Here is a 23,628-nt window from a genome sequence, read left to right as displayed (position 1 = left end):
GAGGACCCTGTTCCCATGTGCTCACTTCCTCACAGCACCCACGGCACAGAAGGACAGGATGCACATCAGGACGGGCGGCTCCCAGCTCTGTTCTTCCCCATAACAGTCAGCACTGCTTTGTCTCTTCCTTTCAGTAACGCTTTACTTGTGAAGACAAAGAGGCGAGGAACAAACACATCCATCGGGAAACAATTCAAACCAACGTACATCATGAGAGCGAAATAAGTTACACTATTTACAGGAACACATCGAGGGATCAAATATTTGTACACACCTTGACAAACCCAGAGCGCAGTGCTGGGCTGCACCACCCAGCAGAGAAAAAAAGCCTTCACCAACAGGAGTTGGGCTCTGTACAACAGCTCTGAGCAAGAAAAGGCACCTGCTGCTGTGTGGGATGGGCTGATGGAGCAGGCAGTGCAGCACTGCAGAGCAGGGAGCAGAGTGCAGGGTGGTGGTGGGATGCAGAGGAGTGAGCAGCTAAAGGGGCAGAGCTGCTCCACTGGGAATGGGGACAAAGGCCCGGGGTGGCAGGAAGGTGAAGGGCAACGCTTTGCTGGAAAGGCCTGGGGGGGGAGTGGGACTGTGCTGGGATCCCTCACAGTTGGGGTGGGAGCAGCACGGGGAGAGAGGGGCAGCTGGTGGGAGCCCTGGGGAGGGTGATGCTGCCTGCAGGATGGAGCAAAGCAGGGGTGAGCACGCTGCAAGGCAAGGGGACAAGTGACAGGTGCTCTGTGGGATCGTACCTGGAGCCCATCCAGTGTGGGATGGGAGGGCATCCCTGGGAGCAGACTGCCCAGGCAGGGAGCCCAAAGCAGCTGTGCTTTTGGAGGCGCTGGGGAGGAACAACGCATCCTTGTGCTTCTCGCAGCTGGCCAGGCTGGGGACAGCCCTACAGCCTTGTCTTTTGTGCCGGGAGAGCTGCAGCTCCCTGGAGGGGCTCACAGTGGTTGGTTTGGGGGCCCAAACATTTGGACTTCTGGGTCAACTCCAGCCCTTGTGTGCAAAGCTCAGCTCCAGGCAGTGCAGTGCCCTTAGCAGAGCATGAAGCTGGCTCCTGTGTGCTGGGAGGAGGAGATCCAGGAGCAAGAGGCAGAAGCCAGGAAGAAGAAGTCCCCCAGCTCTCAGCAAAGCTCCCTCCCTGGACAGCAGTTATTATCTCCATGCTTGACACCACCAAAGGCACCGAGGGAGAAGCAAAATTAGGTGCACAGAGGCTCAGAGACCACAAGAAAGCAGTGCAAGTCCTGAGCCCTAAAGGAGCACCCAGCACAGTGCGAAAGGACGGAGCCCATCTGCAGCCCAGCCCTGAACCTTCACCCTCTGTGGCCAAAGCCCTCAGCCCCAGCACGGGGCCTGCAGGCACCGTGCTCTGGGGCATGGAACAGATGGCAAAACAGGCAAGTGCAGCCCCAGGGCCTCCTGCTGCCTGCCCACAGGCAGAGGCAGGGCAGCAAGGGAAGGATCTGAAGAAGCAGAGGCCAAGAAGCCACGCTCACTGGACTGCAGCTGAGTTGGGACTTTGTGCTTTAGCATTTGGGGGGACCTGCCCTCCCAACCTGACAGCATGGCTCAGAGCTGCCCCCCCACAGCCTCCTGTGATGGGGAGCAGGGCAGAGCTCTGTGCCAGCTTCCTGGGGCTGTTCTCATCATGTTCAGTGCCTGGGACAGGATCTAGATTGAACTGCATTTTGGGGACAACAACTCTTAACAGCATTACGAGATTCAGTTTAACTCAGATTGCCTCGACCTCAGGCAGAGGCTGTTACAACACCAGAAACCCTTGAGCTCCCCAGCCCACCCCCAAAATGAAATCAATGACAACAGCACCCAGCTTGAACCGTGAGGTAGCTACACCAAATCAACACACACCCTCCATCTCCCCAGATCAACACCCCCCCACTCTTCCACATGGGAGATACCGACCCACACAGGTACTGAGACACCAGTACCTATGGTACACCCAGCTACAGCCACACGAACGCAGACATACACATCCCAATGGAAAAGAACAGGCTGAGAGGGCAGCGTTGCCCCCACCTCCCAGTGCTGTGCGTCACAGGGCAACCATGGGGCCTGTGATCCATCCTGCCCAGCCCCACAGCACAGGGCTCAGCTGTGACCCAGGAGCAGCCACCATCCTGTCCATGGCAGGGTGACCCTGCGCATGCCATCGTGCCCTCCACCAGGCCATGGAAACTGCATTTTCTTCTTCCCCTCCCCCCCATTCCCAGAATGATAAAAGACAGACTCCATCAAGTAAATAGAGATGCTCCTGTTTCAAGGTGTGCAGAAATTCCCACCCTGCAGTGGTTTGAACGAGGGCTGGTGGCACAAAATAACAGGGCTGCAGAAAGCAGAAGGAAATTGGTCTGTGCTTTCGCATCCGCCCTTACAACTTTCCCAACCACCTTTACATGTCAACAGAGCATTCTACAAAAACTCTTCAACTGTCCATGCAGGCACATATCCAATCAGAGCCGTGAGTCCCTTCTTCTCCTTCCAGAGGTGTCCTTGGTTCTCATGCTGTTGATCTGGCTCCACAGCTGCTGCTCTGAACAGCTTTTCCGGTATTCCCACGTTCCCCTACGAGCCCAGAGGGGGGCAGGGCACGATGGAGCAGGGGATGCTCCAAGGGACCACAGGAGAGGTAGAAGAAAGCTCCAGTGTGAGACCAGGGCCTCGTCGGCCCCCTGAGCAGAGAAACGTGAGCAGGGCAGCTGGAGAGGCTGCGTCCTCATTGACACTCCTGGGCTGAGCCTTCAGCCTTCTGAAGGGCTCCAGCCATGCACCATCGTTCTCTGTAGGATTGTCCTTCAGGCGTGCAGCCGTGGGGGGAGTCGTGCAGGATCAGGGTCCAACCCGTCCGCACTCCGCTCCTGGCACAACCATCTCCATCCTCACCCATCTGCAGCCCTTCCCCACCCCACTGCAGAGCAAAGTGGGTACCCAGGGAAGAGCAGAGGGTCAGCAGAATTTGCAGCTGGGATTCAGAGATCTCTGCAGGGAAGCTCAGGGTGAGCCAGCTGTGCAGCACTGGCTGCTTCAGAAACAAAAGAGAATGATGGAATGAGTCAGGAGCTTTGCATGCTTCAGACAGGCACCGCCAGCAGAAGCAGCGCCCACCCCCAGCCCATGGTGGGCTGCCGACTCCCCCCCCCACTGTCCTTGCAAGGGTGAGTGCAGAACACGGCTGCCACAGATGTGGGCAATATTTGGGGTGAGAAGATGCACAAAAAGCCACATGCAGAACAGGGGAAACCAGAAATATGGGCAAGGGGGAGAGAAGAGGTCTCAGAGGGGTGCTCTGCCCAGCAGCCACAGGAGACTACCTTGACATAGTGATCTTTGGAGCCCGTCACCACCAGGTCATGGTTGCTTGCTGTCTGGCTTACTGCGAGACACATCACGGGCCCAGTGTGGCCACTCAGCTTCCCAACAGGCTGCAGCCTACAACCAGTGACAAGGGTCAGTCAGCCCCTTCCCAACAGCACAGCTCCTCCAGGGCCCTCCCCCAGCACAAAGCCCACTGCCCTCAAGCACTCCTGACATAGAAAGGTCCCCAAACACGGGCATCGCCATCAGGGGTACCCTGCTTCACAGTGATGCTGAGGGATGAAGGCAGCTCTGGGGCACACCGACAGCCATCTGCAGAGCCCAGGCTGCAGTGAGGGCTCAGGGTCAGTGGCACAGCCTGGGGAAGCTGCTGCTCATCTCCCATTTCTTCCCTCTTCTCACAGATGGAAGCCACGCCTCAAGTAGTCCCATTGCTGCTCATCACCCATCAGGTCCAAAACAGGGGCTTGAAAAGGCATATGAAAGGGTTCTGTAAGCCCTCATTTGAGGCAGCTTCCACAGCTACAAAGGTTTTCCCTTTCCTAAGGGGAGTCTTTTCAGATGGACACCGTCCACACAGAATCAGTCAGTTGTCCTGCCTGCCTCTGTGCTGCCCCTCACCTGCTCAGCTCCCAGATGCGGACGGAGTTCCCAGTGGCAGCATAGAGGGTGGTACCAGTGGGGTTGAGAGCAATCTGGTTGATCTGGTGCTCCCCCTGCACACTGGTCACAGGGCGGGTGGTTGTCCCAGCACATGCATCCCCAGAGATCACCTGGCCAGAAGACCTAGAGGAGGGAGGATGGGAGGAGAAAGGATGATCAGAGACCAGCTCAGAGCCTGCGAGGCCCCACCGAGGAACCCAAAGAAGCTGTTGGCTCTCAGCTGGTCCCACACTGGGAATGGTCCTGCAGCTGTCTGGCCGCCATGGGACCAGCAAAACCTCCACCTTCCAGAGCAGTGCTTTCCTTTGAGCATTTGCTGCAGAGGGTCCCCACAGATTCCATTCCAAGATCTCCCTAAGCCTCCCTTCTTCCTACAGCTGTAGGCACTGATCCTAAAACAGCTGGGCTCTGTTTCCAGCCTGTGGGACCCCAGGAGTTTCTCACACCATCCTCTGCAAAGCCAGAGCTGCCCACAGTCCCCCATAGCCACTCTTCCCACTACATACATCAGGGTGCGGATGCAGCACGCTTAGTCCTGGATGTCCCACACTTTGATGTACGATGTGGACACGGTGAACACCAACCCCGTGTGGCTGCAGTACTTGATGGAAATGACATTATTTGGGTGACCCTTGAGGGAAAGGCACAGCACTGTAAGGTCCTACAGGCATGGGAAAGCACGAGCTGCCTCACCCCCAAGCATCTTCCACTTCCTGGTAGGGCAATGGGCCCCTCCATCTGAACTCAGGCATATCTGAGCAATCATCTTGATGGAAAACCTTGGCATCTCCCCACTAGCAGCCCCTGCTTAACGGCTCTGCCCAGGTGACACAGACTGTGAGACGTGATGCTCACGGCCTCTGCTCTGAGCCAGGAGCATGATGGCCATTGTGCATGGCCATCGCTGTCATGGGTGCACCTCACGAGTTAAAGACCGATAATGACCCAGGACATAGAAGTGCATGTTTTGGACGCTGGTGCACAGCTTGGGGCATTAAGCATACCTTCGGCATTCCCGGCAGCAGCACCGGCCAGGCTATTATGGAGTGTGCACATCAGACCTTGAAGGGGCGTCTTCGTGCACTTAAAGAGGGGGGAGGGCTGGAGGGGCCTGAGCTGTGCCCACACGCTCTCCTCCTGCGTAAGAGAATCGGAAGGGAGACCATCAGCTGACCGAATGGACACCAATAGGTCAGGTCCTTATCAGACCCGACGGAGGGCCATGGCTCCCAGACCCTATGCCACTCCTCGTCAAGGGCAGGAAACACGTCTGTGTCGGGACCCCAAGTGGGCCCTGCTGGCTGCCGGCACGTTGGGTTAAGCCGGCACCAAATGACGAGCCATCCTGTGCACCGTGAGGATCCGAACATCTCAGCACCGGTTTTGGTCAACGTCTCCTTGGTTAATGTCTCCAGTGCAGCCAGTGATTTGACGTCAGCACTGGGCAGTGGCTGCTGGTAACGGCACATGAGACTGCGTTGCTCCAATGTGCCTGAAGGTCCGAACTGGGAATCCAGCCTTCATGCCGGACTGATAGTTCGTGAGCGGGGGAGACCTTGTTCCTGGATAATCCCCCAGTGGTGGACATTCAGAATGATTCGTCACAGCCAATATGTTTTTGTCTTGTTATTTGGTTATGGAGTGTGACATTATAATGCACACTGGACAGAACTGGAATGCCATGAAGATTTTGTACAATAGTGTTACATTGAACCTGGAGAAGTTGTAACTCCATTGTGTACTGTGCTGTTTTCTTGAACTTGAATGCACTGTTCTCTTCAAGTTCTCTTTAAGTGTTGCCATACAGCATTTCAAAACTGTTAGGCAGATAGCTGTTATGTCTTTTCAGGTTTGTAGTCACTGCAGCTGCATCTCTTTGGTATGTTATTATGACAGCTTCATGGATTTCCGCATATGTTTAATGTTTGATTCGTTTCCAGAATATCCTTTAATGAGCGAAATCACCTTTGGGGTAACAGGGAGTACCTAGGAGAACCTTTACAGGGGCTGCAGATGATAAAGAGGGGGGAGATGTTGGGTATTGGGCAGGTGGTGCCTGCTTGCACCACGGCTGGAGTAAGGGAGGTCACGGGTATCTGATAGGGGCGGTCACCTGTACCACTATATAGGGTTTGTGGCATCGCATTAAACTGGTACTTTCAGTGTTACACACTGTGTGTTCTGGTTAGCATTTGGGCTGCTGTGCTAACAGATGTGTCTGGGGTTATCTTGTTTTAAAATGGAAGGGCTTGTAAGGAGCAGAGGGATGTGAGGTATTTCTAGTCCGCTTCATGCTCCCGATTCTAAAACCCTTCCAATTGTGAGGAGAACAGAAGTGCTGAGCTGTGTGCGTGTTCCACGGTGCAGAGTCCAGTGACAGTTGGTGCCCGGCGTCTGTGCTGAGCAGCATTGAGGTCTTTAGGAACGTAGGAATCTGCCAATCTGTTGTGAAGGTACTAAAGGTAAAAGGCAGCATTTCTATCAGTATTGGAGGAGGGAAGGAAACTTTGTCCTTAAGTGCTGTTTTTGTTCCCATTGTCATGCAGTCAATCCAGCAACTAACTTGAGAACCCGACTTCTCCTCTCTTTAGTTTAGATTTGGGGAAATTCCCTGCCACCCTAAAAATATTTCCTGGAAAATTCACTAGTGTTTGTGTGAGTAAATGGTTCCAGCCTTTCCTTACTGACTGTCGGAAATACTTAGCACAGGAAAGTGTGGCACTTTAATGAAAGAGTTCCGAATCACTTGAATTTGATCTTCTGTCTGTCCTGGTTGTAGGTTTTACTGCATTTGATACCTTAAAAAAAAAGCAACAAAACAAACCTAAAATACCAAAATATTTGATTTTTACATCAGAAAAGAAAAAAAAAAAAAACAACCCAAACCCTTGTTGTGGCTGAGCAGAACGTGCTGCAGCTCCATGCAGTGCTGAGTTACAGTATTCAGGCACATGTGTGTGGATTTGTGTATTGATACGCACTGGCATGCTTTTGCTGTACAGGTAACAAAGACAGGGGAAGGTTTTAGTGTTTTCTTCATAGGTGAAGAATCCTTGAAGACCAGAAATTCCAACTTACAGAATTTGACATTGGCAAAGTGAGGAGGAAAATTCTTCCTACCCCGTTATTCTTAATTGACGGATTCAGTGTTGGTTCAGCCTACAGGAGAAGTGAACTGCAAGGCTTGGAAGATCGCTGTCTTTGCTGAGGTTGTCCAGGTGGTTGAGCTTGAAGACCTGCAGCGGTCAGACAAATGTGTTGGGGTTACTCACTGCTGTCACTCGTGGTGTTGAAGGAGGGGCTCCATTGGAGGGCTTGCAGCCGTGCAGCCCAGGGACTCCGTGCTGAGTCAGGGTGATGTTACTAGAGTTTGACCAGTGTTGAGGAGGGCAATGTTTTGAAACAACTGCTCCTGAGAGACTGATTGAATGAACAGAAGAAAGCTGGGAAGATGGGTGGGCATTCCTCATTCTTTTCTGCTTGTCGGTGTTTTGCTTAGGGTTCCTTTTCAAAAGAAGATTTCACTGATCAAGACAGTAGAAGACTTTCAGTCCAAGGAAGTACGAGCCAGCTCTTTGAGAAGCACAGGAAGAGCTGCACAGAGATCCTCGAGACCAGAACTGCTTCTGTGCACTCGTCGAGCATGTCGAAGAAAGGAGACGATTGCTATTTCTACTTCTATTCCACTTGTAAAAAGGCCTGCTTGGGTTTTTTCCTTCATTTCTCCTTCTTTCAGTTCTGAAGTCAAGAGGACGGGGTGGAATACTTAGAAGTATTACTGATCTTCAGCAAACTTCATAACTAATTGCATTGTGCAAAAGAGCAACTAGCTAAAAATGAGCTCAAAGCACGGCCAGTTCTCAGGTTGCACTAGTTCATTTTCCTCTCTTGGTTTCCATTGGGTTACAGGGAGACAACTGTCCCTTCAGGCACTGTGAAGCTGCTTTGGGCAATGAAACCACCTGCAGGCTGTGGAAGGAGGGCCGCTGCTTCAGGAATGACTGCAGGTTCAGGCACATGGAGATCAGTGTGAGTGTTGGCTCCTCAGAGTTTATCACCAAACCCACTTCTCATTTCTTTAGGTGGGCTGATGTGCTTTTGCAGATTAGGTTCATTTGCTTTGAAATGATGATGGTTCCTATTGTTAAGAGGGGGCTGGGAGGAAGCAGAGGGAAGAGAGCTCAATGGCAATGGTATATCATAGCAGAATATTAATGTAGTAGATACCAACAGTGTTCTCTCAACAGTTGCTAAAGAACCACATCATTCAGACAAGCATTCTGCAAGGTGTGTTAGTTTAACCCCTTCTAAACTGGTGTCCTCACCCACAGAATGCTAGAAAAGCTCATTGAGCCTGGTGCTCCCAGCCTGCGCACGCTTCAGAGTGGTGTTTGAGTGCTGCTTTGTGGCAGTCTGCTCACTGGCACCATCTGGAGCTCAGTCTCCCTTTGCAGATCTTAGGTCCACATTACCATCAGCTTTTCTTCCTTTCCGTCTGCAGAAATTTCGCAGCATGATTTCCTGCTACTGGGAGAACCAGCCAGGAGGCTGCCAGAAATCCAACTGTGCCTTCCATCACACCAAGGGACGTTATCTCAATGGGGTTTTCTTTCCACCAAGCCAAAGTGAGTTTGTCTTTTTTAGGAATGAAAGATTAACTCTATTACTCACAGGTGGGTATAGTGTCATAAAGAACGCCAGATAACCTTCACTTGTGAGCTGATAGATAGGTGCACAGCTGAACTTTGTGCGCTTCTGATACTCAGTTTTTTCTTGCATGCTCAGCTTCTCTCTGCTCCTGTGGCCTTTGCCTTGCTGGTTGTGTTCCTGCAATTAAGCTTTTTCTGGGTGTCAGGGAGATGAATGTTGTGTAGGGGGGGATTTCTTTGTTCACAGAGAAGCCATTTGGATGGGCAAGTGGAGACTCAGCATTTATCTGTGTGGGTTTTCATCCTTGCCTGCCATCTTTGTGCAGTGGTTGTAAGGTTAGGATCAAAGTTTTAAATTGATCCTTTTCTTCCTGTAGCTACGCTGCCAAGTCCACCAGAGTCTGCAGGTGACGATCCGAATGCAGCTCAGATAACAGTGCAGCAGAGCAAGCTTTCCGTGCAGTCCGATCCCTCTCCACAGTTGATGGAAGTGATGCAAATGGAAAACAAAGAGAGTGTCCCAAGCTCTACACATCCTCCCGTTTTAATCAAAGCTGCAGATGATGACAAAGGTGATGATGGTGAGTGTGGTTGCTTTTCCCGGTTCTTTACTAGTTACTCTATTCACTTAGGCTGCTTCTATGGGTTTACCAGGTAAGTATAGCTGTTAAAATAAGGAACCTGTCTGTAATCACTTCCATTTGTACTTAAGAATATTAACTGTGGGCTGCCAATTAACTCCAAAGCAATTTGTTGTAAAAACACAATAGAACATAGGGTTGCTGAATAGACTCAGCTATTTCCATGATCTTGTTCCTACCTCGTATCTTCATGTGCCTTTCAGATTAGGTAGGTAAACTCCTTTGTTTACTTCATTAGAGCAAGATGAGGCCACAGCATGGAGTTTAAGTGCCTGTATGTGCATCTTTTCAACCACTGGTTAAAGCCACATTGTTGATAGAGGAATCATGTGGATGGGTTAAAGTAAGGGATAAAGCCTACTTTTAATATTCAGAAGGATGAAAGGAGGGTATCAGACAGACGTCAGGTCCATGGTGCTCTTAGCTGTGGGGAGAGCTGACAGGGTTTGTTCTGCATGCTTCTGAGCAGGAGGCAGTTTGCAGAGCTGTGGTCCTCAGCGTGTGCCTCTGTCCTTCAGTCTCATTCACTGCTACAGCTGAACTGGTAAAAGATTGGCAGACTGCATTCCACTGTCCTGAGTTTTCCTGCTGGTCAGAGTTGAGGTCCTGTGCATCCATTCCCTGCTCCTGGTTGGCTCCTTTCAGCAGCAAGAGGACAAAGCAGTTCTGTGACAGCCCAGAAGGACGTCCATCTGTGTGCTGCAGTGCCTGGCAATTGATCTCCTGATTCAGTGACGCTCTGAAGGCTTCAACCTCAAGCTCCTTCCTTCCTCCTCCCTTGGCCATGCTCAGCGTTGGGTGCAGCTGGAAGCTTCTTCAGTGCTCCCATTTCTTGGGTAGCCCCTATGTCTAGCTTGGAGTTCTGCCAGCTCTTGAGTTTTTTTGGTGTATGCCTTTGTTTTTGACTTGAATCCTTTAAGGTAACTTAATGACGATGTGGGGGTGGGAGGGAGCAGAATTATTCTGGTGTTTTGGACCAAATTCACCCCAGTTCATCCCAGTTCCCCCCAGTTCATCCCCTGTTGCCCCAGTTGCCCCCATTTCACCCCATTTCCCCCCCAGCCCCCCACCCCCTCCCAGCCTGCAGCCCCTCTGTGCCCTGTGGACGCCGATGGGGACCCGGCCTCACCCAGCTGCACCCCCAGGTCGGACCCCCCCCCCCCCACCAGAACCCAGAGCTCATTTTGGGCTTAAAAAGCCCCGGATTGGTGCCATTTTCACCCCCTTTGACCCCCAGGAATGAGGTGGCACCACGTGAGGGTGCGTCTGCGGTGCTGGGGGGGCTGATCCTCGAGCTGTCCAACCTCAAGTGAGTGCTGGGGGGGGGTTAGGGTTAGGGTACCATTGGCACTTATGGGGTCTCGCTGTCCCCTATGGGGTCTCACTGTCCCCTGTGTGGTCTCACTGTCCCCTGTGGGGTCTCACTATCCCCTATGGGCTCTCATTATCCCCTATGGGGTCTCATTGGTCTCTATGGGGTCTCATTGTCCCTGCAGCCGCCGTGTGATGAGCGCCCATCGTGCCCTATAGGGGTCTCACTATCCCCTATGGGGTCTCACTGTCCCTTATGGGGACTCTCATTGCCCCCTATGGGGTCTCATTGGTCTCTGTGGGGTCTCATTGTTCCCTATGGGGTCTCATTGGTCTCTATGGGGTCTCATTATCCCCTATGGGGTCCCATTATCCTACAGCCGCAGTGTGATGAGCGCCCATCGTGCCCTGGAGTCGCTGCTGCGGCTGCGTCGTGAGCGGAGCCGGGGGGTGAACAACAGCAGGAGGAGGAGGAGGAGGAAGATGGAGGGGGACGAGCCAGGATGAAGCTGCAGCTGTGAGTGGGGCTTTATTGGGGGAAAAAAGCCCATAATGGTGCAATAAACACACGAGTGTGAGCAGGGCTGGAACAACACAACTACACAATAACACAACAACACAACAGGGAACAGCTGCTGAGCTCTGCTCCTGGTGCAGAGTGGGGGTGTAAAGTGGGGGTGTAAAGCTGATGGTGCACAAGTGATGGTGCAAAGTGGTGGTGCACAACTGAAGGTGTAAAGTGGTGTAAAGTGATGGTGTAAAGATGATGGTGCACGAGCGGTGGTGCAAAGCTGATGGTGTACAAATGATGGTGCACAAGTGATAGTGCACTAATGATGGTGCACAGTTGGTGCCCAGCTGCTGCCTTCTGTCCCACATTGCGCTCAGCACAGCCTGGGGATGACACAGAGTGCATTATTAGTAATAGTAATTAGTAATTACGGCCTTAATTAACATCATCACCACCACAACTGCCCCGACACACACAGTACAATATGTGGGGGCCAACCCCATAACCCCTATAGCCCATAACCCCTTATAACCCCCATAACCCCACAACCCCAAACCCCAATAACCCCATACCCCTATAACCCCATAAATAACCCCATAACCCCATAAATAACCCCATAACCCCATAACCCACAACCCCATCACCTAATAGCCCCTATAACCCCATACCCCATTACCTGCTATCAGTCACCGCCGTCCCCGTGTCCCCGTGCTCTCGGTGCATACACAGAGCGATATGACGCCGGGGTGAGCGGGCAGAACCTCTTGGTGTGCGCGTTGTCCCGCGTGGCGCCGCACTGCGGACACACGTAGCGCCGCAGGATGGGGCACAGCACGCGGCCACGCGCGTCCTTCAGAGCGTGGCTGCTCCACACCGCGCGGGACTCCCCGTTACGGCGGCAGAACGGGCAGAACGGGGACGGGAAACGGCGGCGGGCTGATAAGGGGGGGCGGGCCGACAGGGGGCGCTGTGGTGGTGCGATAGTGGGTCGTGATAGTGAGAAGGAGGGCCTTGGTGGTGATGGGGGGGACATGGTGATAAGGGGGGATGGGGGGATGGGGGGGGTCCTGCTGATAAGGGAGGTCCTGCTGATGCTGTGCTGAGCCGTGGTGACACCGACACACCTGGGGACACACACAGACATGGTGGAACATGGCAAATGGCGACCAGGGATGGGGACACCCCCCCCAATATGGTGACCCCAGTGGCAATGACCCCAGTTGACCCCCATTATGTTGACCCCCCCATTATGGCGACCCCTCCCCCCCCCCATGACAGTGACCCCAGTAATGGTGACCCCAGGTGACCCCCCCCAATACGGTGACACCCCCATGATGGCGACCCCAGTGACACTGACCCCAGGTGACCCCCCGGTCACATTGCCCCCCCCTGCCGTTGCCCCCCCCCCCATTCCCATACCTGCCGTCCCGGTTTGGTCCGCTCGGTTCTGTCCCGACCCGGCTCGGTCCGTTTCGTTCTGTCCTGTCCCAGTTTGGTCCGTTCCGTTCAGTCCAGTCCTATGGTTCCGTTCCCGCAGCAGAGCCCTCAGCAGGGCCGGCAGCCCCATGGAGTCGCACCACGGCTCCCATATAGGGCCGTGATCCCTTATAGGGCTCTGATCCCATAGGGGGCCCTGATCCCATATAGGGCTGTGATCCCTTATAGGGCCATGCTTCCATAGCCGTCCATGCTCCCCTATAGGGCCGTGCTCCCGTTGCCGTCCGTGCTCCATTCCCCCCCCAGCCCTGTCCCCCACCTCCTTTATCCCCCGACCCCCCCTTTATCGCCCCCCATTGGACCCTCCTCGTCTGCCCTGTGGGGCGGCGGCGTCTGGGGCTGCTGCCGTGTGGGGTCGGTGGTGCTGCTGTGGGGTGGGGCTGGCACCGGGGGAGCGTTGGGTGGGGGGCACCTCATGGGGGCACGGGGGGGCCCGGCGGGGGCTGATGGGCCCCTTTGGGGTCCCATTGTAAGAAGTTTGTAAACGTTTGTTCATTGTGTGGGGTGTCACAGTTTGTAAACGTTTGTTCATTGTGTGGGGTGTCACAGTTTGTCAATGTTTGGGGGGATGTTGCTGGGGGTGGGGGCTGTGCGGGACCGGGGTCGAGCGGGCTGCCGGGTTTTGTAACCGCCCCTCGGCTCCCGCTTTCTCGCTTTTTTTTTCGCGGCTCCTGCCCTCCCCGCTCCTGGTTACGCCGCTCCGCCCCCACCGGCTCCGGATTGGACGAGCTCGGGACGGGGAACGAAGGCACCTGGCGACGGGGAAACTGCTCCTCAAACCCTTCACCGACGAACCTAAAATAAGGGCATAAGCAAACCGGTTAACCCCTAGTAATCTCTGTGCACGAAGGCCGAACGAAGACCCACGGGGTGGGTAAGTATAGGCCGGTGAAGCCGTTCGGTTGGGTTGGGTTCCCCGGGGCACAACGACTGAGACGTCCAATTGCGGGCGAAGCGAGTGCGGACCCGTCGGTAGTGCGGTTCCCACATCCCGCGAGGGACCGGGCCACGAAAAGGGGGAAGCGTGTGTGTGAGCGTGTGTGTGTGAGCGTGTGTGTGTGTGTGTGTGCGTGCGTGCATGTGTGCGTGCGTGCGTGTGTGTGTGTGTGCGTGTGTGCGTGTGAGTGCGTGTGTGCGTGTGTGTGAGCGTGTGTGTGTGCGTGTGTGTGTGTGCGTGTGTGTGTGTGCGTGTGTGCGTGTGTGTGTGTGTGTGTGCGTGTGTGTGTGTGCGTGTGTGTGAGCGTGTGTGTGCGTGTGCATGTGTGTGTGCGTGTGTGTGCGTGCGTGCGTGTGTGTGCGTGCATGTGTGTGTGTGCGTGTGTGTGTGTGTGCGTGTGTGTGCGTGCATGCGTGTGTGTGCGTGCGTGCGTGTATGTGTGTTCGTGAGTGTGTGTGCGTGCGTGTGTGTGCGTGCGTGAGTGTGTGTGCGCGTGTGTGCGTGTGTGTGTGTGCGTGCGTATGTATGTGCGTGTGTGTGTGCGTGAGTGTGTGTGCGCGTGTGTGCGTGTGTGTGTGCATGTATATGTGTGCGTGTATGTGTGTTCGTGAGTGTGTGCGTGAGTGTGTGTGCGTGCGTGTGTGTGCGTGCGTGAGTGTGTGTGTGTGCTTGTGTGTGCGTGCGTGTGCGTGTGTGTGTGTGCGTGCGTATGTATGTGCGTGTGTGTGTGCGTGAGTGTGTGTGTGTGCGTGTGTGTATGTGCGTGCGTGTGTGTGCGTGCGTGCGTGTATGTGTGTTCGTGAGTGTGTGTGCGTGCGTGTGTGTGCGTGCGTGAGTGTGTGTGCGCGTGTGTGCGTGTGTGTGTGTGTGCGTGCGTATGTATGTGCGTGTGTGTGTGCGTGAGTGTGTGTGTGTGTGTGTGTGTGAAGGTGCTGCAGGAAGATGGGACAGAAGAAGAGTAAGCCTTCTGGTCCCATGGGTGGGGGAACTAGTGGTGAGGTTATAGGTATACCCTGTATTCCCCAGACAGTCCATTGGGACTCATGATTAAGAATTGGAATGATTCCCCTTCTAGGCGGGGAAAAAGTAAAGTTAAAATGATTCATTATTGTGTAGAAGTATGGGGCAATAAGGCCATAAAAGGGGAGAGTGTATGTTGGCCCCTTTTTGGCTCCTCTAAGGACTGGGTATGTCAGGCCCTTATCCTCTGTGTAAATGCTAAGGAGTCTTTTAGTTCAGAGGAAAGTGAGTCTGCCCACCTCTGGATAGCCTCAGAGCCGAGGAGGCATTTATATCACCTAAAAGAAAAAGGAGGGCGGGAGGAGAAGGGATTTAGAAGTCCCAGTGTCACCACCGCCCTACATAACCCCACCTGAACCCACGGCCCCGTCTGCCAGGGGGCCGGGAGCACAGACCCGACCTTCCCCTCTATCCTTTACCCGCACTCTCCCCGCGGCGCCGGTCCGCCGCCGGTCCGGTCCGCTTCCGGGTCCAGGCCGTCCTGATGGGTCGCCGGGCGGCTTGGGTCCCGTGCGGGCGGGGCGGTCCGAGCTGCTTTTATTCTCCCGAGCACAGCGGCCACCAGGCGCCGTGTTACGAAGGGAAACCCCAAAATCAGTAGCTATCAGGGTGTTACGGAGGTTCCACGTTACATTGGGGTACTCAGGCCTTAGTGGATCAGTTTGCCAATAATTCTATGTGTACAGGGGTATATAACATAGCAAAGGGGATTGTTAATGGACATATGACTTGCTGGAGGGTGAATGCAAAGAATATGAGAAAAAGAATCCCAGGAGGGCGAGAATTGGCTTATCGACCCTTCGCAAGGATCCAGTTGGACTTTACTGAACTCCCTAAAACTGGGAGATATAAATATTTATTAGTGATTGTAGACCATCTTACAAACTATGTTGAGGCATTCCCTACGGCAAGGGCTACAGCACAAACAGTAGTGAAGGTACTATTAGAAAATATAATTCCTCGATATGGAATTAGAGAAGCAATAGATTCTGACAGGGGAGCTCATTTTGTGTCAAAGGTTACACGTGACGCAATGAAAATTCTAAGGATTAAATGGGAATATCATACTCCTTGGCACCCTCAGAGCTCTGGTAAAGTAGAACGAATGAATGGGGAAATTAAAAAACAACTTAGAAAATTAATGATAGGAACTAAGACATCTTGGATAAAATGCTTGCTGTTAGCTCTGTTAAATATATGTGTGAAGCCCAGAACTGATCTGGGAATTTCACCTTTTGAAATGCTGTATGGTATGCCCTATAATCTTGAAATACCTCTTGGTCACCCCCATTTACAAGATGATCAATTAATATCTTATACAATTAATGAGTGGGTGCAAGGAACTACAAGAAGAATCTGATTGCACAGCAGTCCCCATTGGAGATAGCAATCCATAGGATACAGCCGGGGGATGGGGTCCTAATAAAAACTTGGAAAGAAGCTACACTAACACCACAAGGGGAAGGTCCCTATGTTGTTTTATTTACTGCAGAAACAGCTATTCGAACCGCAGAGAGAGGATGGACTCATGCCAGCCGTGTTAAAGGACCCACCGGTGACGAGAAGTGGGAGGTAGCTCCCGGGAGTGACGACCTGAAACTCACAATGCGACAAGCCCAATGGGTATTCCAGGTAAAGGCTTCCCCTGAAGAACACTACTGCTGCTGAGAAGAACTAAAAAAACCCCTCGTAGCTGGTTGCAACCCAGTTGACGAGTGAGGCAGAGGAGTGAATTGTGGGGAAAGATGGGCCTTAGGGGTATCCATTGGTACTTGGGGATTCTCACAGTGATCACATTTTGTATAGCAGCACAACGCCACCCACACCAAGCTTCCTTACATCCCTGTGTGACCTGGTACCTATACAGCCCAGTCTAAACCAAAAGGGTTACTATTTTTGCCTAAGCTCAAACCTAGGGAGGGGATACTGTAACCACCCAGGCTCATATTACTGTGCCTATTAGGGATGTGCAACTATTGCCTCAAATTGGGCACCTGGGGCTGGGCAGGATAAATATCTACAAGTAGGGCATGGACCCTATGGGTGCATACCTCCTAACCGAAACCCACAGTTGGGAAGATGGGCTGTGTGGGGATTAAAGACAGAGAGAGAGAGAGAAACATCTGCCAGCAACAATGGATAAATGTAACGAATCCAGATAACCCAGTGTGGCTGTTAGGGAAAATATGGGGTGTAAGTGACTTGCGGAATCAAACTCTATAACACATAGATGGGTTATAAAGCAGGTATGTTTATTCCAGTGCTGGGTGCAAGGGGGATAGCTCCACCAAACTTGCACATGGACTTGTAAAATCGTGACACAGATATAGGTACATCTCATACATAGTCAATGATTTCTCGGAATTCTGATACATATTCAATAGTTGTTTAGCATGCAGACCCCCTCTTGTTCTTATCAGGGGGATGCAACTCCTCTTCTGGTATTTACAACATCTATTCTCCTCCTTGCCTGATGACTTCCGTGAGGTCTCACTCCTTATCTGCATCCTTCCTGCTCTCCCAGGCCCCTTGTTTCCCTGTGCGGAAGGGAGAGAATAGTGTTGTGAAGGAATCCCTGGCTTTAATTGCATCCTGCGACCTTGTGGCTGAAGGGATGCTCAGTAGCAGTTGCTTTGTCCTGTGTTCATTTGCAGATTTGACTAGAGGAGTTGATCCAGCTTCCTCTCTGAGATCTGGAACTGAAACTCTGTCGGATCGCGCAGGTACGTCATAGCTTTGAAATTCTTTAGAGAGCTTTTGCTGCCCGTTTCAGTGCCATTTCATGGCACAGTCCCCTGTACGCTCTGCTACTCAGTTGATGCTGTAGTGTGTGACTGAAACTTTTCATGGGTCTTTGGTTGCAGAAGTGCCCCCAGTGTGGGCCCTGCCCGGTCATCGGTTTCCTCCTGTGCTGGAGCCCAGCTGGAATCCCAGCAGTGAGTACTCTGTCTTCACTGACTTGGCTGACTCGCCGCTGATCTTCAAAACTTCATGCACATGATATTTAACTTCATACATTCTGTTAAGGTCCGGAAAGAGAAGAGGATGAATACAAACGAGGAAAATACTCTCAGGGCTCATCCCGTCTCCTGAAGCGACTGCTGAAGGAAATGGAGAAGGCAGAGCGTGGTGGGTATACTTCAGTCTGTTCACTGTGGGACCTGGGAAGCTGAGGTGTGATATGCAGGTGTGGGCAGGCTGTAGCCTGCACAGCAGGAAGGAATGGGTCAGAGCCGTGCTGCAGCCGTGTTCCATGTATCACCTTGCAGGTGCTGTCAAGCACCAGAGCTGGTCTGCTGCCAGATGGTCTGCATCCAGCCAAGACCCAGAGGCAGCTGCTCCCCCAGCACAACCATTACTTGTCAGAGCTGCTTTGTGCAGTCGTTGGCACCCAGATGGCAGCAAGTGGCAAGCGCTGTGCTTCTGTTCATCCAAAGCCCTCCGTGCAGCTGAGCAAGTTCAAGGCAGGAGGAGCATCCCGAGCAGGGTTGGCTGCCTTTGCTAATGCTGGAAATGAGGTGGAGATGCTAATTCTGAAGGCTTGGACTGTGTGTTAGAGCTTGGATTTCAGCCTGCAGCTACCTGGCTGTGATGGGCTGGTGACAGCACAGAATGTGAGGGCCTTGCACAGGAGCTGATTCCTCAAGAGGTGTGAGGGAGTCAGCATTGTCCAATAGCTGGGAGGGCCCAAATGCCTTTGGGTAACAGAGGGGCTCACAGTGTACTTGGGGGTGGGGGGCCTGGACTTCTCCTGAGCTCGGGATTGGAGAAGCTCAGTTTTTGATGAGGGCACGTGACATCCCACTCCTACTGCCCTGCTTTCTTTCTAAAGGAACGGACCAACAAAGTGAGCGGGATGCACTCCAGGAAGGTGGATATCCCACACTGCCGGTCCCGGATGCACTCCAGGAAGGTGGATATCCCACACTGCCGGTCCCGGATGCACTCCAGGAAGGTGGATATCCCACACTGCCCATCCCGGACAGAGGAATGCAGGCAGCACCAACCAGCATGCCAGGTAATTTCTGTCCCATGATCATACGGTGTCACAAACCAGAGTCACTGCGTGCCTGCAGGCTCTTGCTGCCAGCTCTTGCACACCAGGTCAGCAGCCAGACCTGAGCGTGTGAGCATAGAGCACATGTAAAAGAAGCAGGAGTGTTTCTCCCCTGGGCTGGCTCTGGCTGTGCCCTGTGCTGGCTGAAGCCTGACCTTCAGCCTGGGGGGCGTCCCACAGGAGAGCTCAGGACACGCATGCCGGGAAAAGCATGAGGGATTCTGCTCTGTAGCTCTCCCCACAGACCAAGCCCAGACCCCAGAGTACAGCCCCAGCTCTCGGCCCAGAGGAGGACACGGGTAGTGCCTGTGCAGCCTCTTCGTACCCAACGAGAGGTGGAAGCAATCCTTCTTGTCCTCCGGTGCTTCGGCACCAGAGACGGAGGCACCCACTGACAAAATGACCTCTTGGGTCCATGAAGCACACTGAGAGATTATCTGTAGCGCAGCTGAAGGTAACGTGGGACATTGTCTCATTTCTTCCAGGGATGAACACAGGCAAAAGCACAGAGGCTGCTGCTCACAGATCTGTGCGGAAGCGCCGCATTCCGGTGACGGTCTCAGCGATGCTGCTGCCTGCGCTGGTGCTGGCCGTTGGTACTGTGATATGGGTGCTCAAAAACTACCTGTGAGTTGGCCTTTCCCCAGAACACCTTATTGCTGCATTTGGCAATGAAGCATTTGTGGTGCCAGGATCCTGGACGGCCAAATCAGCCGCTGGCAGTACACTGCCAGGACTCAGGTTGCAAAGTCTTTCAAGTTTCCCCTTATTTCCTGTCAGTGAGTAGTGCTTTCTGAAACTCATTCTCACAGAGCGCGCAAGAGGGAAAAGAGAGCAGCAGAAGCAGCAGATGGAGCTGGGGAAGGCAACGAGACAGACTCTGACCCAGTCAAACAAGAGTCTCCGTAATAGCTCCAGTCCTTCCATTCTGCCATTGAAGAGGCCAGAAGTCTTCAAGGTCATCTGGAAGACCTGGAGCTTGAACTCAAAGCCATGAAAGAGATCCTTGGGAACAGTCCTGAGTGCTGCCTTCTGTCAGAGGATGGCCCTGAATGTGAGAGCAGAGCTTTTGTCCTTCATCCTGCATTCTCCAGGACAGGTATCACCAGCAGTTTGAAGATTCTTAGCTCGACACAGCTACATTCCTGTTGAGGGTCCTAATGAGGACCCAGAAAACGAGCTTCCTCTGACTGCCGGACAATGCGTAATGTCTTTGGAGATGTGGGTGAGAATGGCTGGTTTCAGGGAGAGCTGACAGATGGCACAAGAGGACTGGTCCCTTCCAATTTGGTTGCGGAGCTTTCAGATGATGAACTGGATACACCTGGAGATCCTGTCAGAATTCCTGCATTGCTCCATCTGCAAGACTACCATTGTTCCACTCAATGGAACAACTCGATGTTGAGCAGAATGTGGTTGAGCTCCTTCGGGAACTCTCTGAGGCGACTGACAGCGGAACTGCATAGCTTTATTGTATATGAAAAACAACCAAACAACTGTCCCCTCCCTCTCCCTTCCCCTCGCACCCCCCTACCCCCCCCTCCCAAAAAAAGACCAAAAAACCCCCAAAAAACCCTAAAAAAACAACAAAAAACAACCCACCCTCAATAAAACAAAAAACCAAAACCAATTAAAATCTCAACGCTGTTCTTTTTCTGGGATACACTGAGGTGACGCTTCTTCTAGCTTAGACTTTGCAATGAGTTTGTGTCACGGAGTTCTCTCTAGAGCTCACTCGGTGACAGCGGGAACAAACCCAGGGAGAGAAGGAACAAAGAACCTCCCCTCTCTAACAGCGCGGTGCGGGGGCAATAAAGAACTGGGGGGGGGGTTGGCACTCACCTCTCATCGGGGTACCATCCCGTTCTCTGCCATCCACGATGTTGTGGGAAGCTGTGGAGGAACTGCTCAAATGTATTCTCTCTAAGAGAGGGGAGCAGGTATCTCCTAAATGCATATCCGAGCTGGTAAAATGGGCTCATATGAATGGACACCTTCAGGAGGTGGCACTGATGTTCACTGTAGCCGAATGTCGAGAAATAGTCGACCATATGTGGGACTTTGTTATCTCCAAAAATAAGGAATACAAAATAAATACACTGAAGAATATGCAAGCCGAGCGGCAGTTCGCTGCTGCTGTGGTACAAGCTCTATCCGGACCTAGTGCTCAGTCAAGGTCAGAACTTGACTCCCTGTTACCAGGAGTTTCGTACTCCGTTTGCTCATCAGCCTCACAAGTCAGGGCTGCCGCAGAAGCCCCGAATAATCCCCCGTCCTCGACCTCTTCAACGTCTCTGGCAGATCCGGTTTTGGCTGGTGAGGAAGGTGCGGTGGGGGGGGGCTGAGGGGTGTGCAGAGCAGCAAGAAGCTCCTGAGAGTGAAAGCGACTCGGATAATGGTGGGAATGAGAAAGCGTTGGAGGAACATAATAAAACATTAACTGAGGAGCTGCAGGACTTAGGACTGCGTACGAAGGAGGCATCAGTCTCTTCGAGCGTTTCACCGATGTCTTTACAGCCCCTGTCTATGCGATTCCCCCCCACACGTAGCGATCCTCCACCTTTGCGTTGGTCTGGAGTCATTAGAGACATGATATTGGAGGGACCGTGTCAAGCTGTGTTTCAGCTCGCTTGCCCGCTGATAGACGATCAGCAGGGAGCTGCTCGGTGGGAAGTGCATCATTGGAAATTGTTACAGCAGGCTGGTAAGACTGTGACTGACTATGGGATACGATCTGAAGCTTCTAAGCAAATCATTCAATGGATTTTCACTGAGGATACTCATATGACACTAGACACTTCTAATCTTGTGCGGTTGTTACTAACACCACCAGAATACGTTGTTGGTCTCATCTCAAGGCAGAAAATAGCATCCAGCCTTTATAGTAACTGTGTTTGTGTGTTTCTTTCCTAGTGGAATTGCTTTGTAACTTGCGGTGTTATAAATAATATTAGTAATGGTTTGACATAGTGTGTGATTTTCTGTGTTACCAATGCAGTCTCAAGAATTAGAATTTTAGGCATTATCCATAGATCAAATGTGTGTTAAAGAAAGGATTTGATGTAATCAGTGCTGTAATCTATGGGAATAGCTCTTTTAGTATGTTAGTACTGCTCACTCATGATGTTATTAGCCTATTAATTAGCTTTTCTTAATTTGCAAAGACAAAACCTGGAAAGGAATCCCAGGCAAAGGGATGACCCTGTATTGTAGAATGGATACGTCTCTTACACCCAACTAATTGGGATTTTAAAAATATGACCATGCATCACTTGAGACAAAAGTGCATACTAATAGAACTAAATTTGATAGTTTATTCTGTTTTCCAGGCAGCTGTTCCACTTGGGCTCTGTATCACGCACTGGCCATGCGGATATGGTGTACAACTGGAAGAAATCCTTCAGACCCTGAATGCAGGAGAGAATCTGTGATGGGTGAGAGAGGAAAGGTGCACTTTGAAGCAGGGAAGGCCCTGCTGGCACTACCTGTCGCATCCACCACCAACATGGTTTGCTGTTTCTCAAGGGTCAATAAGTAATAATGCCCCTAGTGATACTCCAGCACATTTGTCCTCTAAAACTGGTTCTATCTGACATGCAACTTCATAAAGTTCAATTATCAATTATTAGCTCAAAGGCATGGTTATGAGCATCCTAAAAGCATTTGTTGCACAATAGTTAGTGGCCATTAAAAATCAATATATCAGAGTATATGAAAGTTGAAGACTTTTCCTAACTAGTGACATGTGAACACAATGGGACCCTCATGGATTTATTTCCAGGTTGCAGAAACTTAGGTTGCAGAGCAAACGAGTTTGTTCTTTTTAGTAGGTTTAACAGTAATGTTGTTATCTGTGTTTGACTTGTCTCTTTTTTCACTTCTAGAGGATTGTCAATCGAGGTCTTGATTGAGTTATAATGGTTATGTTCTTAATATAAGTAGTGTTGTTATTCTATAGGCAGTAGCTTGCTAATTAATAAAAAAGGGGGGGTCGCCGCGCTCCGACCCCGCAGAGCTCCACTCCATGCGGTACTTTGAAATAGGGATGACGGAATCCGGCCCCGAGCAGCCCTGGTTCTTTGAAGTGGGGTACGTGGATGGCGAAATCTTCGTGCACTACAACAGCTCCGGTCGGAGGTACGTGCCCCGCACAGGGACAAGTACCAGTGCTGCGTGGAGCACGCCAGCCTGCCCCAGCCCAGCCTCTACTCATGAGGTGAGTGAGGGGATGTGGGGCTGGGGGGCTCTGGGCTGCCCCTTCCCCTGCTGACAGTCCTGCCTTCCCCCAGAGCAGTCACAGTCCAGCGTGGTGCCCAATGTGGTGGGGGTGGTTGTCGCCGTTGTGGCCATTGCCATCATGGCTGGCGTTGGATTCATCATCTACAGACGCCATGCAGGTAAAAGTGGAGGGGTGTAGGAGGACAGTGGGGGCTGTGGGGGGATTTGAGGCTCCCTCAGGAGCCCTCAGCCTGGGTGTGATGTGAACCTGTGCTGATGCATCTCTCTGTCTGCAGGGAAGAAGGAGAAAGGCTACAACACGGCGCCCAGTCAGTGATGAGGGCAGCGCTGTCCCCCACCTCTGCCCAGTGCCAGGGCAGCATTGGGGTCCCCGCTTTCTCCCAGGGTTCCCCTTCCTGGTGCTCAAAGCTGCTCCATGCCCCACAGCAAGAACAGGGCTGGGGGTCATGGCTGTGAGAGTCCTTCCTTGTTTTCTGGCTCCAAGCTTGCTTCCTGAGGTGTTTCTTGTGAGAAGACTCTCAATGATTTATTGAAGTGGCAAGTAATGGGTGCTACCGTGTGACAATCAATATCACTTTTTGGGTATCTGAATATTTGAAAGCACCTTCCTTCAGAGCTGTTTGCCTCCAGAAGAGTGCTCAGGACTGTTTATGAGCGGAAGATCTGGCCCGGGACTAAATAGCTCCAGCTTGGTGTGGGAAATCTGGGTAATGAAGCCATCGTGCCCTGTGAAAAACAGGATGCGGATGGGTATCCCTGCTCCCTCT

At 52.3% G+C, this 23,628-nt stretch overlaps 1 protein-coding gene and 1 long non-coding RNA gene across 3 annotated transcripts; one reads left to right on the top strand and one right to left on the bottom strand.

Annotated features, from left to right (window-relative positions):
- Positions 1 to 11,412: 11,412 nt before the first annotated feature.
- LOC146757066 (uncharacterized) lies at positions 11,413 to 12,312 on the bottom strand. Its single transcript, XR_014937021.1, has 2 exons — positions 11,788 to 12,312; positions 11,413 to 11,494 (listed from the first exon to the last, which is right to left on the bottom strand). It is a non-coding gene; the product is annotated as an uncharacterized LOC146757066 (long non-coding RNA).
- Positions 12,313 to 12,548: 236 nt separating this feature from the next.
- LOC146757065 (uncharacterized) lies at positions 12,549 to 20,252 on the top strand. Of its 2 annotated transcripts, XM_085523427.1 has the most exons (9): positions 12,549 to 13,482; positions 16,058 to 16,197; positions 17,220 to 17,288; positions 17,430 to 17,501; positions 17,593 to 17,694; positions 18,398 to 18,478; positions 18,521 to 18,583; positions 19,108 to 19,249; positions 19,435 to 20,252. In XM_085523427.1, the coding sequence occupies exons 2-9, from the start codon at positions 16,185 to 16,187 to the stop codon at positions 19,529 to 19,531; spliced, it is 639 nt and encodes a 212-aa protein (XP_085379553.1). In that variant the 5' UTR covers positions 12,549 to 13,482; positions 16,058 to 16,184; the 3' UTR covers positions 19,532 to 20,252. The 2 variants fall into 2 exon arrangements, with proteins under 2 accessions (XP_085379553.1, XP_085379552.1); XM_085523426.1 differs by having other exon boundaries at positions 12,550 to 13,482; positions 18,398 to 18,583.
- Positions 20,253 to 23,628: the final 3,376 nt, after the last annotated feature.

The sequence above is a fragment of the Coturnix japonica genome, chromosome 24 (assembly GCF_054131305.1).
Source record: "Coturnix japonica strain WE chromosome 24, WE-NBRP24, whole genome shotgun sequence".
Taxonomy (NCBI): Eukaryota; Metazoa; Chordata; class Aves; order Galliformes; family Phasianidae; genus Coturnix; species Coturnix japonica.
Note: the sequence above shows the minus strand (reverse complement) of the source record. Positions and strands in the feature narration are given on the sequence as shown.

Coding starts and splice junctions, on each gene's coding strand:
- LOC146757065 (XM_085523426.1), top strand. Junction 17,695..18,397: donor AATGGAGAAGGCAGAGCGTG/GTGGGTATACTT, acceptor TTCTTTCTAAAG/GAACGGACCAACAAAGTGAG. Junction 18,584..19,107: donor AGCACCAACCAGCATGCCAG/GTAATTTCTGTC, acceptor CATTTCTTCCAG/GGATGAACACAGGCAAAAGC.